Below are 16099 nucleotides of genomic sequence, written 5' to 3'. Positions count from 1 at the left end.
CCTGTCTGTGTTCTCCACTAATTCTGATGATGTTTACTGTTATATAAAAAGAACAGATGATGGACAGAATTCTGAACAATGCAAACATTCACCCTCAGTCACTAAGATCTGGGTTTAATCCATTGTTTTTTTGCTCAACACGCCACCCCAGTTTGGACCTAGCCTTACGCAAATCAGTCTTGACCCTGTTCCTCATGGGAACAGTCCAGCTGAACTGCCAAGCCAGGTCCTCCCTGGACCAGAAACAAGCATCCTTAGACCGGTTTCAGGGTATCAACCTTCATCAGCTAGGCTAGCTTGAATCCTGTGGCGCAGTGAGCACGGGACCCACGTTCGGGCACAATCTTCCCACTTGGGGCGACAAATTCAAAATGAACCGATGATGGACGGAATGCTGAACTGTTTACTGTTATGTGCCTGTGCTTTTCTTGCACTTAAATGAAAAATATAACTTTTTTAACTCATAAAAAGTGAAAAATATATATTTTTTTATGCATAAAAAAAGTTCTTGCATTTTTACTCTGGTTTCTGTGTGTGTTGTTGGCATTATTCCCTGCTTCCATTAATTTCTGTGTAATTGCTTTCCAGTACCTGCGAGTGGCCATGTATGGTGCGTGTCTTACTTCACGGCTTGTCTTGAGCACATTTGGGCCTGTTTGGGTTGCAGTACTATTGGAGTAGTTGTGGCTGTAACTGTGGAAAACACGGATTGTCTTACCCTTTTTTGATGTGTCTTTTTGTATTTGCATGTGCCTCCATGGGCCCCTCTTTATTTTTTTTCTTTTACTCCTCCCATTTTGTAGTGGATGTTCCCTATTTCCGCGCCTCTCCCTTTTAGCCCCTTCCACATTTGCATCAAAAATGTGGAAGGGGCTTGGGCCCCGCCCCCCCCCAACCCCCCCCCAAGTGCTTGCCGCAGACATTTCTGTACATAAAATATAGGGAAGGCAGAGATAACCTCTCGGATGTTAGTGAATAGCATTTGTGAGCAAATCAAGTAGCAGTCCTGGAGCACAAATTTAATGACTCAAAAATGCCTTGGAGCATAGAGTCTATAGGTGTGCCGGTGTAAAGTTTCTTTGCTCTTTTGGAAAATAATTGATACAAACATCTAGTGATAAAACATCAGTATTTTATTATCAGTATCATATGTTTGACATTTTGAAGTAGGTTGTTTTATCGCATTCGGACTGTGGGACAGCTGCCAGGGAATAGACTTCTTCAAAAGCCCCAGGCTGTGCCTTAAATGAATCCCATGTTGTCTTGTAGCCACCTGCGATGTGCATCTTCCGCCGTCGTGAATTACTGGGAAGGTGGACTTAGAGGTTTGGGTTTCCAGGGTTCTCCGGGGCACGTTGGAGTGGGTGCCTCTGGGACGTATCCCTGCCTGCGACGCCTCGCATGTCCATCTCCGTGAGGGACTGCGGCGACACTTCGAAAAGGAGTGAGACCAGGGATGCCAGCGGGCTGAGCCGAGAAGGAAAAAATAAAACAAATTATAACACTCGTATTCTACAAAAACAGTTTGAAATACCTCAGATAAACATACGAATATATAGACCTAAAGGCCTGAGTCACAAAGGTAAACTTGCACTTTTCTGTAAGTTTCTGTAAGTTTACCTTTGCTTTGGAATTCATAAAACTGCATTTTAATAGTACGTTTATGAGTGGAGACTCCGCAGTTTGGGCATAGAACTCCACGCATTAAAATATATGCATGTTGCATCTTTTTATGTGTAGAGTGGCATCAACCACCCGCCTAGGCATTTATTAACCACAGAACCCTTGCCTTGGAAGAAGACCACCTCAAATGCCTTCAACCAAGTAACTTGGCAGTGTGTTATATGAAAATACGAATCATGTAATTGCAAAACAATTTAATGGATGGAAAAGTTTACTGACATTCAATCAATTTCAGGGCCGTTTTGCAGCTCTCCATGCCTGCCACACAGACATTTCAAGTCCTAACGTTTTATTTAATTTGGATTGTGGTGCCTCAAACATTTTCAAAGCGTTTACTTTTTTGTGTTTGGTGTGTGGTTACTTGAGAAATTGAAAAACCCATATAACAAGTGGGGTCTTATTACCCATAAATGCAGGAAATGCGTTTTGCACTATTTTTGATGCGGAATAGAGTGATCAGGTCCGGCTCAAGTTTACAGACAAATATTTTTGTTCGACTATAGCAGCAGAGCACACTGAATCCGCTTTGTGTTTTACAAGATCTGCCTTTACTGGGTATGGGATACATGCAGCGAAACAAGATCACCTAGAAGCGAGGTGTATAACTGATCTGAGTAACAAACTGAACTTTGGAGCTTAGAAACTCAGGCCCATATTTATACTTTTTTTTGCGCCGTTTTTTGACGCAAAATCGGCGCAAACTTACAAAATACAATTGTATTTTGTAAATTTGCGCCGATGTTTTCGTCAAAAAGCGGTGCAAAAAAAGTATAAATATGGGCCTCAGGGTCCCAAGGGAGAGGTAATCGATCCCTACATAAATTCAGGCATGTGAACCAAAAAGTCAAAACACAATTGGGAAGAGAAAGAATCCGATATATGATGGACCTTGCAGATTTTAGGTTGCAAGAGCCGCCAGGCAGTCTCCCCATGCGGAGTGCCTAAAAAAAATCCTTTGCCTTTAAATTTCAAAGCTGCCTCTTTAGGGTCTTCCTCAGCCCTGGAGTATACATATGAATGATGTCAAATGAGAGCTGCATTCAAACAGTACTTTATTCGTCGGCATACGCTAATGTTCTATTGTATTGTATTGTAATCGTATTTATATAGCGCTTACTACCCCTGATGAGGCGTCGAAGCGCTTTTCGGTGAGTACCACGCTACTCTGGAACCCAACAAGAATTAGTGATGGATTAGTATCGGGAAATAATGAGTACAGTTTTAGTATTATTATGAGTTAATTTGAGCCGCGGATATGAGAGTTTGTTAGTTAGATTGACTGGAGTAATGGAGGGGTGGAGGAGGAAAGAAACCCAGAAGTGTTAATTGGGAGTATATCCTTCATTTACTCAACCCAAAGGCTTGGGATGAGTAAAAGAGGATGGAGGAGGGAAGAGTATGTGGAAGGGTTAGAGAGAGCATAGTAGCAGGGTGAGATAAATGCGGGAGAATTTAGTAGGGTTGTGTGGGAGGTCACGGTAGTAGAGTGAGGTTTGGTGAGTTAGCTGTGGAAGCGGAGGGAAGAGCTTGGGCAGAGTTATTTAGGAGATGAAAGTAGTAGAAAGGATTTGGGATGACTCAGAGTGAGAATCAAGGATAGTTTGATGGAGACATGACATTTTATGATGGGTAGATAAGTGTGATAAGATGAGAGCAGGAATTCATAGATATCTAGTATAACAACCCACCCAGGAGCCATGCAATGACCCACGAACATGCCAAGCACAGAAACAACATATACACATATATATATATATATATATATATATATATATATATATACACACACATACACACACACATACTAACACACATGAATACACACACATATGCACATACAATACATAATTAGAACCATGGGTAAAATATACTTATGGGAGCGACCCTTGACCCTAGGGTAGGCCGCTTCCCCCGCCGCTGCAGCTCCACCTGCCCAGGCTCCTCCCACCTCCTAGCAAACCGTAAGTACCCCCTGCACTCCCCCTTGTCCAGCCCCTCGTTACTCTCTTCTGTCCTCTGAGCTCTCTCTCTTCCAAATTTTCTTCGTACCTCTGCTGTCCTCTCTCTGTCCATTTTCCTTCGTTTTCTGCTCTTCCTCTGTAGTCCATTTTCCTTCGTGTTCTGTTCTCCCTCTGTTGTCCATTTTCCTTCGTTTTCTGCTCTTCCTCTGTAGTCCATTTTCCTTCGTGTTCTGTTCTCCCTCTGTTGTCCAATTTCCTTCGTTTTCTGCTCTTACTCTGTTGTCCATTTTCCTTCGTGTTCTGCTCTCCCTCTGTTGTCCATTCTCCTTCGTTTTCTGCTCTTCCTCTGTAGTCCATTCTCCTTCGTGTTCTGCTCTCCCTCCGTTGGCCATTCTCCTTCGTTGTCTGCTCTTCCTCTGTAGTCCATTTTCCTTCGTGTTCTGTTCTCCCTCTGTTGTCCATTTTCCTTAGTTTTCTGCTCTCCCTCTGTAGTCCATTTTTGTTTGTGCTCTGCTCTTCCTCTGTAGTCCATTTTCCTTCCTCCATCTCTGCTCTCTCCCTCGTCCATTTTTCCTCTTCCATCTCTGCTCTCTCCCTCGTCCATTTTTCCTCTTCCATCTCTGCTCTCTCCCTCGTCCATTCTTCTTCGCTTTTCCTCTGCTCTCCTCCTGCCCTAGCTCCTCGTTTTCCGCTTCCTTCTCCTGTGGATTTTCCTTTTTTTCCACACGTTCCTTCCTTCCTTCTGACCCCCCCGCCCTCTTCTTTCCCGCCGCTGCCACCCGTGCGGCCCGCCCCCCCCCCTGCTCCCATTCATCGCCCCCCCTCCTGCCTCCCGCCCCCAGCTGAACCCTCCTCCCCCCTCCTCCCTCTTATGGCACCCGCTGCGCGGCAGAGACAGCGACCCTTGACCATAGGGTAGGTCGCTTCCCCCGCCGCTGCAGCTCCACCTGCCCAGGCTCCTGCCACCTCCAAGCAAACCGTAAGTACCCCCTGCGCTCCCCCTTGTCCAGCCCCTCGTTACTCTCTTCTCTCTTCTGAGCTCTCTCTTCCAAATTTTCTTTGTACCTCTGCTGTCATCTCTCTGTCCATTTTCCTTCGTTTTTCTGCTCTTCCTCTGTAGTCCATTTTTTCTTTGTTTTCTGCTCTTCCTCTGTAGTCCGTTTTCCTTCGTGTTCTGCTCTTCCTCTGTAGTCTGTTTTCCTTTGCGCTCTGCTCTTCCTCTGTAGTCCATTTTCCTTTGTGTTCTGTTCTCCCTCTGTTGTCCATTTTCCTTCGTTTTCTGCTCTTCCTCTGTAGTCCATTTTCCTTTGTGTTCTGTTCTCCCTCTGTTGTCCATTTTCCTTTGTTTTCTGCTCTTCCTCTGTTGTCCATTCTTCTTCGTGTTCTGCTCTCCCTCCGTTGTCCATTCTCCTTCGTTTTCTGCTCTTCCTCTGTAGTCCATTTTCCTTTGTGTTCTGTTCTCCCTCTGTTGTCCATTTTCCTTCGTTTTCTGCTCTCCCTCTGTAGTCCATTTTCCTTTGTGCTCTGCTCTTTCTCTGTAGTCCATTTTCCTTCTCCATCTCTGCTCTCTTCCTCGTCCATTTTTCCTCTTCCATCTCTGCTCTCTCCCTTGTCCATTCTTCTTTGCTTTTCCACTGCTCTCCTCCTGCCCTTGCTCCTCGTTTTACGCCTCCTTCTCCTGTGGATTTTCCTTTTTTTCCACACGTTCCCTTCTTTCCCTTTCTTCTGACCCCCCCGCCCTCTGCTTTCCCACCGCTGCCACCCGTGCGGCCCCGACCCCCCCTGCTCCCATTCGTCGCCCCCCCTCCTGCCTCCTGCCTCCCGCCCCAAGCTGACCCCTCCTCCCCCCTCCTCCCTCGTATGGCGGCCGCTGGCGCATCAAAGGCAAGCCCGTCTGCGCCCATCCGTGCCTGGACCACACCCAGCGCCACGACCCCTGGCCCCCAGCACTCCCAAACCCCGCAGCACCGCTATGACCCCCCCTCCCTCCACTCACTCAACCCAGGACGTTCCACAACCTGCTTCCAAGCCAACCCGAAACGCACTCATGGACCCTTCGCATGTCTTACCTGCAAGCATACCTTCCACCGCGACTGCACCCCGCCACGCAGCCCACGCGCCAATAACCGCCTCAAATGCATCCTCATTAACGCACGCTCCGTCCACAAGCACGCCATTGAACTATGGGACCTCCTGGGCTCTACCGCACCGGACGTCGCCTTCATCACTGAGACCTGGATGAACGCCTCCTCGGCCCCCGACATCGCCATAGCCATCCCCGATGGCTACAAGATCGCCAGGAGAGACCGCACCAACCAAGTCGGAGGAGCAATCGCCATCATATTCAAGAACTCCATCAACATCACCACCTCCACCGAAGACACCCCCCTCGCCGCCGAACACATGCACTTCCAGATCCACACCGACCCCGGGACCACCCTCAGAGGAACTCTCATCTACAGACCCCCTGGACCACGCGCCATCTTCAGCGAATCCATCACAGACTTCATCTCTCCGCACGCCCTAGCCTCGCCAGACTACATCCTCCTCGGAGACCTCAACTTCCACCTGGAGCAGAACAACGACACCAACACCACCACCCTGCTCGACAACCTCACTAACCTCGGTCTCAAGCAACTGGTGAACATCCCCACCCACATCGCCGGACACACGCTCGACCCCATCTTCTCCACCAGCAACCACGTATCCTTCAGCCACTCCTCCGAAATACACTGGACCGATCACAGATGTGTCCACTTCACCTTCAGACGCAAGACCCTCCACCTTCGCACACAACCCATCTCACGTAGACCTTGGAACAAAATCTCCACTGAACAGCTACTCTCCACTCTCAGCCACAACCAACCGACCATCACCGCTGACGCCAACAACGCAGCCCTCAGCCTCACACAATGGATCACCAACTGCGCTGACAACCTCGCACCCCTCAGACGCCTCCCAAGACAGACCAACACCAGGAAACCTCAAAGGTTCACAGACGCCCTCAAGGAATCCAAAAAAAACTGCCGTACCCTCGAGAAAACCTGGAGCAAAGACCACACCGTAGAAAACATGTCAGCCCTCAAAATCGCCACCCGCGAACACCATCAGCTGATCCGCGCCACCAAAAGAACATCCTTCACAGAAAGACTGGACAAGAACACTCACAACAGCAAAGAACTCTTCAACATCGTCAAAGAGCTCTCCAAACCCAACGCCAGCTCCAACTCCATCACGCCCTCACAAGAACTCTGCAACTCCCTCGCTACCTTCTTCCATCGAAAGATCACCGACCTACATGACAGCTTTGGTCCACAGACCCAGCCAACCACCACAGAACTCACAGCCCCAGCCATCACCCTCAACGCCTGGACACACATCAGCGCCGAAGAGACCAAAACTACCATGAACACCATCCACTCCGGTGCCCCCTCGGACCCTTGCCCTCATTTCATCTTCAACCAAGCCGACGACATCATCGCCCCCCATCTCCAGACCATCATCATCAGCTCGTTTGCATCTGCCACCTTTCCCGAGAGCTGGAAACACGCGGAAGTCAACGCTCTCCTGAAGAAACCCACGGCGGACCCCAGCGACCTGAAGAATTTCCGCCCCATCTCGCTCCTCCCCTTTCCGGCCAAAGTCATCGAGAAGACTGTCAACAAGCAACTGACCAAATTCCTCGAAGACAACAACCTGCTCGACCCCTCCCAGTCCGGATTCCGGGCCAACCACAGCATGGAAACCGCCCTCATCGCAGTCACCGACGACATCAGAACTCTGCTGGACAACGGAGAAACAGCCGCCCTCATCCTCCTCGACCTCTCGGCTGCCTTCGACACTGTCTGCCACTGCACCCTAATATCCCGCCTCCGTTCCACAGGTATCCAAGGACAGGCCCTGGACTGGATCGCCTCTTTTCTCTCTAACCGCTCCCAAAAAATCAAAAAATCAAAAAATCATTAACATTTATAAAGCGCGCTACTCACCCGTGCGGGTCTCAAGGCGCTAGGGGAAAAAGGGGGGGTTATCGCTGCTCGAACAGCCAGGTCTTTAGGAGTCTCCGGAAAGCGGAGTGGTCCTGGGTGGTCCTGAGGCTGGTGGGGAGGGAGTTCCAGGTCTTGGCCGCCAGGAAGGAGAAAGATCTCCCACCCGCCGTGGAGCGGCGGATGTGAGGGACAGCAGCGAGTGCGAGGCCAGAGGAGCGGAGGAGGCGGGTGGGGACGTAGAAACTGAGGCGTCTGTTGAGGTATTCCGGTCCCTTGTCGTGGAGGGCTTTGTGTGCGTGGGTGAGAAGTCGGAAGGTGATCCTTTTGCTGACTGGGAGCCAGTGCAGGTGTCTCAGGTGTGCGGAGATGTGGCTGCTGCGGGGTATGTCGAGGATGAGGCGGGCCGAGGCGTTTTGAATGCGTTGCAGGCGATTTTGGAGTTTGGCTGTGGTCCCGGCGTAGAGGGTGTTGCCGTAGTCCAGGCGGCTCGTGACGAGGGCGTGGGTCACGGTTTTTCTGGTGTCGGCGGGGATCCAGCGGAAGATCTTGCGGAGCATGCGGAGGGTGAGGAAGCAGGCGGAGGACACGGCGTTGACTTGCTTGGTCATGGTGAGAAGAGGGTCCAAGATGAAGCCGAGGTTGCGGGCGTGGAGTTGCGGGCAAAGAGTTTACCTCCTGCCGTTCCGCTCAGATCCCACCGAGATCATCTGCGGCGTCCCACAGGGCTCCTCACTCAGCCCGACTCTCTTCAATGTCTTCATGAGCCCCCTTGCCGACATCCCACGCAAACACAACATCAACATCATCTCCTAGGGCGACGACACCCAGCTGATACTTTCCCTCACCAAGGACCCTACCACCGCCAAGACCAACCTGCAGGATGGAATGAAAGATGTCGCAGAATGGATGAAACTCAGCCGTCTGAAGCTGAACTCAGACAAAACCGAAGTCCTCATCCTCGGAAACACCCCGTCCGCCTGGGACAATTCTTGGTGGCCCACGGCCCTGGGCACCGCACCAACCCCCTCAGACCACGCATGCAACCTCAGATTCATCCTGGACACGCTTCTCACCATGACCAAACAAGTCAACGTCGTCTCGTCTTCCTGCTTCCTCACTCTCCGCATGCTCCGAAAGATCTTCCGCTGGATCCCCGCCAACACCAGAAAAACTGTGACCCAAGCCCTCGTCACAAGCCGCCTGGACTACGGAAACACCCTATACGCAGGAACCACCGCAAAACTCCAGAAACGTCTTCAGCGAATACAAAACGCCTCCGCACGCCTCATCCTCGACATACCCCGCCACAGCCACATCTCCGCCCACCTGAGACACCTGCACTGGCTTCCCGTCAACAAAAGGATCACCTTCAGGCCCCTCACCCACGCACACAAAGCCCTCCATAACAAGGGACTCGAATACCTCAACCGTCGCCTCAGTTTCTACACGCCCACCCGTCAACTTCGCTCCACCAGCCTCGCACTCGCCGCCATCCCTCGCATCCGCCGTACCACTGCAGGTGGGAAATCCTTCTCCTCCCTGGCGGCCAAGACATGGAAAACCCTCCCCACCAACCTCAGAACCACCCAGGACCACCTTGCCTTCCGGAGGCATCTCAAGACCTGGCTCTTCGGGGGCGTGGCCAACATGGCGACCGGAGCGGCAGAGTAAAACTGCAGCTCCGTGCCTGGCCCACAAAAAACATCCTGAAATCGGAACCTAGAACCTTCTTTGAGGCGGGTGCCATCTGCCCAGCTGTTCGGGACCACCAACAGATGCGGTGACCCTCTGCGGGACTCCGGGGTCGCCTCGGGCGACGGAGAGGAGCTGGCGGCCTGCTAGGTCGACGCTCGCGGTGAGTTTGCTGCCGGGGCCGTGGGCCGGCCCCGCCCCCGGACCTCTAGCGCTCGGCGCTGAAATGGAGAGGCACCACGGGGAGCCGTGAGGCATCGGAGTTCGGGAGGACTCGCATCCCGGGGATTGCTCTGCGGTGGAGTGATTGCCCGCGCCCCACCGCCTGAAGCGGTGCTGCCGTTGCGGGACTGGGCCTTGTGGGGCGCACGGCGCCGCGAGACACATCGGACTGTGGCCGCGCTTGGGCTCTCCGGCCCGCGGGGCTCCCTTACCGGCTGATCACCGCCTCTCTCTGCGCTGACCGGACGACTCCTGTGCCATTAACTGCGGCCCCCCTCTTGGCGCTAGAATATGGTGACTAATCCGTGCACGGCCCGAGCGCACTGAGGCTCCCGGCTCGGCGGGTGTTCGGGGAGCTGCGGCGGCTGTACGCCGTCGTGCCCGCGCCGCCTGGAGCGGCCGCTCGGGGGATCCCCTGCTGAGCCCCAGGCGCCCACACACGGTGGGAACAATAAAGAGCAGCACACCCTTCGGCGACGCAGACCGAATCGTGGAGAGGGGACGGATCGCTCTCCCCCCGTGCCTCACTCGGCGACACGGCTCGGGTCGCGGCACGCGGGGGGCTCGATCTCACTGAGTGCCTCAACGGGCGCGCCAACTGCCTTAACAGCACGCTGTAAGCCTCACACTCTGTACACATCTGCAGTTTGGCATTGAATTGGGCATCTGGGCTCTACTGGCAAAGAGGCTGGATTCAGGACGGTGTTTTTTTTGCGGAACGAGTGCCCCTTCTGGGCTACATTGAGCGGCCAGTAGCGGACCATACCCGGTCTTTGGTTGACAATATTGGTACTGACACAGCCATTGTCCTGGAATCCACGGGAGCACTGGGCATTGTGCTGCCCCCTTTGGCGTGGAATACTACGTATGGTATCGGATCCACCCTGAGTCTGCGGGCTATCGTGAGTGGTGGGAGCCACCGGGCGTGGATCAGTTAGACATTAACTTGGACCAAAACAACAAGACGGAGTGGGTAATCGGTGAATCTAAACCGGCGCCAATATCAGAAAAGGACACTCAACCCCCTCCTGTATTACAGCCTAGCAAACCAGGGGACGTGCTGAAGGAAGCTAGAAGTCGTAGGTGATCACTCCCGGCAAACAACTGTCCGATAAAGCTGGCGTAACACACTAATGTAAAATAGCGCGGAAATCATGGTCAAACCAAAACACCCCAAGACGGGGGAACATAGACGCTGCAGTACAGGAAGTCTCATTGCTGCAAGCGGACCACCGCAAATTAACCGGTAGGGTACATGACACTGAAACGTCACTGAAAACTATTCAGCCCGAAGTGGAAGAAATGAGAACTAGAATGCAAAAAATGGAACTGGACATAACTCAACTACAATGTAAGGCTGAGGAAGCTGAGGGTCGTTCCAGGCGGAATAATATCAGATTCCTCGGAATCCCTGAGAGAATCGAACTTCCTAAGGCAGAGGAGTTCTTAGAGGCATGGCTGAGGAACACACTTAAAGAGCAGTACCCCACCACAACACCGGTGATTGAAAGAGCGCACAGAATTCCAGGCAGGCCACCTAGGCCGGGAGCACCGCCCGACCACTAATAGCTCGCTTCTTGAATTATAGGGATAGAGACTTGGTCCTCCAACACTTTAGAGAGGCTGACAATATCGTGATGGAGAACAGCAGGGTAGCAGCCTATCCTGATTATACAATGGAGGTACAAAGCAGGAGAATTGCGTATAGCAAGATCAAGCAACTGCTAAGAGGGAAAGGCATTACTTACTCCCTCATGTTCCCTGAACGACTGCGCATCGTTATGGACGAGAAAACCTTAATGTTCCCCACTCCTGAATATGCATGGACCTGGATACACGCTAAGGGATTGGCCGACCCACCCGGGGATGACACGGTTTCCGGTGAGTGGTCCACAGCTAAACCCAGAAAAAGGAAGAAGAACGCCAAAACATCTGCCCGCCCCACAACAGCGCAAATGGCATTGGACCGGGCGCAAATATTAAAAGACACAAATTCATTCGCTCGTGGGTTGCTGGACTCAAGGAGTGAAACGGACACTAATGACACTGCCTCACAGGTGGGAGATACGAGCCCGTCCCCCTCTCCGTTACGGGTGGGCCCTGACCTCACACCGCGATTGGCAGACAAACTTTGAAGGGGTGGAGTTGCCGTTCGTGGCCCCTCTCTGTCGGCGACAGCAACTAAGGTGCTGCATGACACTATCATCGGGACCCTCGCCCTAAGCTCCACAGTGAATAACAGCTATTAATATGAAGAACTACGTCTGAATCCTCGTAAATTGTACAAAGGCGAATGGGTCTGCGGAAGAGGAAAATATCCTGCAGGTGGGCCACCCAAGGGCTAGTCGTCAGGTGATCCACGACCCCCCACACCGGAACGGTATCCGAATGGAACTGTCTTCTTTGGAAGCCACCTTAGGCACCGGTTGTGCCACTTTATTTAACGGATGTACACAGCCCGTAATATCCTTTTGGTTGTTATATCTATCTCTTTCTTTTCTATCTTTAGCCCACTATGGGCTTATTCTTTTATCGCTGATGCTGGGGGGCTGGGGTGGAGGGGTTGGGGATCGGTGGGGGGCGTCTGGGGTGGGGCCGGGGAGGTGGGAGGGGGTGGGCGTGTTGGGTACAGATCAGATAACCCCCTGCGCCTAACCATAACACAATGAATAAGATACCTAGTTATAACCTCATAACATGGAATGTGAAGGGCATGGCAGGGACTAGTAAACGTCATAGAATACATGCGTACCTAAAGCGCCACCGCATACACATAGCAATACTGCAGGAAACACACATCACACCCACAGAGGCTGCTCGGATAGAAAAGTGCTGGTTGGGCTCAATATATAGCACTGGCGATTCCTCCTTCGCCAGAGGAGTGCTGGTTTGGATTGCGCCGGGTGTCCCTTATACAGTACAACACTGCACAAAAGATAAGGAGGGCAGGTTTATACAGCTAAGGGGCTCACTGGATGGGGAGGATCTTGTAATAAATGGACTATATGTACCGAACATCAAGCAAGGTGAATTTTTACAAACCAAGACCTCTCAATTAACCAATGATCTAACTTCATCATGCATATGGGGGGGGGACATGAACTGTGTCCCACATATAGATAAGGATAGATCACATCCCCCGCTAGTGGCCGCTCCAATAACGAAAAACTCCCAAATGCTGGGCGCATGGATGGAAGAACGTCGACTGATCAACATATGGAGACACATGCATCCACATGAAAATGTGTACTCCTATTATTCCCCAGTACACTTATTACATACCCGTATAGACCTCATCCTCACCTCACAGAATATAATGCATAAAATAACAAGAGCGGAGTATTCCGCTAGGGTAATCTCAGACCACTGCCCACTCATAGTACAAATAAGATGGGGAAGGCCCCGCTCATGCATTCCCACCTGGCGTCTGCAAACGCAATTACTACAAGACCCCCTTTTAGGAAGGACATTGCTACACACATTTCAGTATACTTCACATTGAACAAAGGGACAGCCACCTCCAGAGCCATCGAATGGGACGCACATAAGACAGTCATAAGAGGGGTATGTATATCAACCACAGTGGGAGTCCGGCAAACGCTAATGCGCGAACTCCGTGCATTAGAACAAGAAATTCAAATCGCTGAGGGTGAGTTCACTAAAGATACCACAACAGCGACTAAGCTCACTAACTTGCGCACTAAATGGTCCGAGACAGACAGACGCCTCGGACAGTTCGATTATCGGCACCATATGGCTCGCACGCATGCAGAAGGCGACAGATCCGGTAAATTATTAGCGTGGCTCATAAAGAGTGAACACCGGAACGCCCCTATAGGCGCTATCCGCCTGGAGTCAGGTCGTATAGTTAATACACAGGTTGAGATAAATAACGCTTTCAAAGAGTATTATAGCTTGTTGTACCGGGCACGGCCCCCACCCACTAAAATCCAGTTAGAGGAATTCTTCAACGATATAACTCTAAGCAGCCTAACAGCCTCTCAAACTATAGAATTGGACAGCCCGATTGAGATAGCAGAAATCCAACGTGCGCTGCTACAGTTGACACATGGCAAAGCACCCGGCAGCGATGGCATTCCCATAGAATACTACAGCACGTTCCAATCTCAGACTCTAGCCCCATATCTAGCAATGCTAAAGGAAGCGCTGGAACGGGGCCAACTCCCTGAAACTTGCCGTGAGGCTTTGATAGCAGTTTTACCAAAGGCAGGCCGTGACCCCTTGGATGTTCGCTCATACAGGCCATTATCACTACTAAATACCGATTGCAAATTACTCGGAAAAATACTAGCTAATCGCCTGCTTCCCTGTGTGTCAGAGTTGGTACACCAGGATCAGGCAGGCTTCATTCCCGGACGCAATACCTTCAGCAATATCAGGAATTTACTGCGTCTAATGAGAAACTCCCCGGTAGAAGGCAGACACAGGGTGGCAGTATCACTGGACATAGAAAAAGCGTTTGATACTCTGGGTTGGCCTTTCTTAACAGAAACACTCTAGGCTAGGGTTAAGACGGGCGATACGGTCTCCGAAAAATTCTATATCGGTAGGGGCACCAGACAGGGATGCCCGCTCTCACCACTATTATTCGCATTAGCCATTGAGCCGCTGGCCGCCCGCCTTCGCATAATGGCCCCCACGTGGGGTATCTTGGATGGCTAGAAGCACCAGATAGTATCCTTATATGCGGATGATGCGTTGATCTTCCTACGAGATCATGTGGGAGCCCTGCCGGGCCTACTGGAACGCCTAGAAAAATTTAGCTCGGTTGCCGGATTAACAGTGAACTGGACAAAATCCTGCATATTCCCTTTGCGCCCGGTCCCTGAGGCACTGAGAACACCGATGGGTCCGGGAGGCTTGAAATGGTGCTATACAACATTTAAATATTTAGGGGTAAATATATACCATGACAGCCTAGATCTCAGGGATGGTAACCTCGGCCAAGTGGTCAGATCAACGAGGGGCTCCCTGCCCTTCTGGTGCTCACTGCCACTGTCTCCTATGGGCAGAGTAGCCATCGCAAAGATGATAGTATTACCCCGACTACTCTATTATTTTATGGCGCTACCCTTAATACTCCCGAGCTCATTCTTTAAACTACTGAATACCTTATTAACGGACTTAATATGGGGCAATGGCCGCAGACGCGTTGCATTAACAAAGGTCCTCCTACCGCTTAGGTTGGGGGGACTGGGCGCCCCCAGATTTGAAGCGTACTATGCAGCTGCCCAACTACAATGGATATCCACATGGGTTGGTTACCAGGCCGGGCCCGAAACTCAGAGGGTGTTGCAGGATCTTGAAGGCAAGGAGATAATGCAATACCTCATGAACCGTACCGATCCAGTGAACACTAGCAGTGTGCTGCTGCACACTGCACATTGGGCCTGGGGCCGAAATGCGCTGCAAAACGCAAAAGTCCCGCAGTACTCACTGAAGATTCCACTGCTGGCCCTACCGACATTAGCAAAAATAGCAGCCAAAGTGGGCCTGAATACATGGGGTAGCAGGAGCATACTTACACTAGGTGACATCTACCAGGACGGGCAACTTCAAACCTACGAAGCGCTAGCCGATAGGTACGCGCTCGGCCAGGGAGGCTTCATAGCTTACGGTGCAATTAGGCAGGTAATGAGAGAGAGTTGGAGTAAAGGCAACTCGGAACCGGATACCTCCCCTTTGCTACACGAACTTTTGGGAAGCATAAGCACCCCATCAAGCATTTCAAATATATATAATATCATAGCCGCCCATGCTGAAAATAAACAGGATCAGGCAAAAAACAAATGGGACTGCGTGCTACCGGAACCACTATCCCCTAATTCATGGGAACAAGCATTGAAGCTGACTCGCGAGGTTTCACGCAACCCGCGCTTCCGATACACACAGTTTAATTATGTGCATCAGACTTACCTATCACCTCACCGCATAACACGTATGTTTCCCCGGTCGCCGCAGACATGCCCCAGATGCGACACAGAAGAGGCCACATTCTACCACATGACATGGGAATGCCTCCCGATCCGGAACACATGGATAGAGATAATAACGTTGCTAGCGGAATGGACGGATACTACGCTATCTCCCACTCCTGAGGTGTGCCTACTGGGCTTAACATCTCATTCCAAGAAACGCAAGCGTACATATAAATGCCTTGCCTTGGCACTGGTGCTGTATAGACACCTGATCGCCATGAAGTGGAAAGCCCCCGATGCCCCCAGGGTGGCCCAATGGCGCGAAGAGGTAATACGATGGACCAAAGCAGAAACACAGACATTGCAGAATCTACTGGATAGGGGTATACTAGTTAAATGCTTGGAGGTATGGAACTCGTTTTTGACAGCTGTGGAAAAAAAAGACGATGTGCGTCCCCCCTGAACTAATGAAAGGAGTGATTTTACATCATCGCAGTGGCCACAGGGTGACATCAACATATGGTGCGTTCGGGACATGTGGGTGTGTGGGGGGGGGGGAAGGAATAGTATAAAGGAAATAATTAAAAAAATAATAATAATAAGAAGAAGAATA

General features: G+C 51.2%; 1 protein-coding gene across 1 annotated transcript in view; it reads right to left on the bottom strand.

Annotated features, from left to right (window-relative positions):
• Window positions 1-1115: 1115 nt before the first annotated feature.
• Window positions 1116-16099, bottom strand: part of LOC138265425 (uncharacterized) — a 226152-nt gene continuing 211168 nt past the window's right edge. The window contains exon 19 of the mRNA XM_069213123.1: window positions 1116-1467. Within this exon, the coding sequence (XP_069069224.1) occupies window positions 1303-1467 (165 nt within the window). The 3' untranslated portion in view covers window positions 1116-1302. The remainder of the gene's footprint in view (window positions 1468-16099) is intronic.

The sequence above is a fragment of the Pleurodeles waltl genome, chromosome 11 (assembly GCF_031143425.1).
Source record: "Pleurodeles waltl isolate 20211129_DDA chromosome 11, aPleWal1.hap1.20221129, whole genome shotgun sequence".
Taxonomy (NCBI): domain Eukaryota; kingdom Metazoa; phylum Chordata; class Amphibia; order Caudata; family Salamandridae; genus Pleurodeles; species Pleurodeles waltl.
The sequence above is the reverse complement of the archived record's forward strand: the minus strand, read 5'-3'. Positions and strand labels throughout refer to the sequence as shown.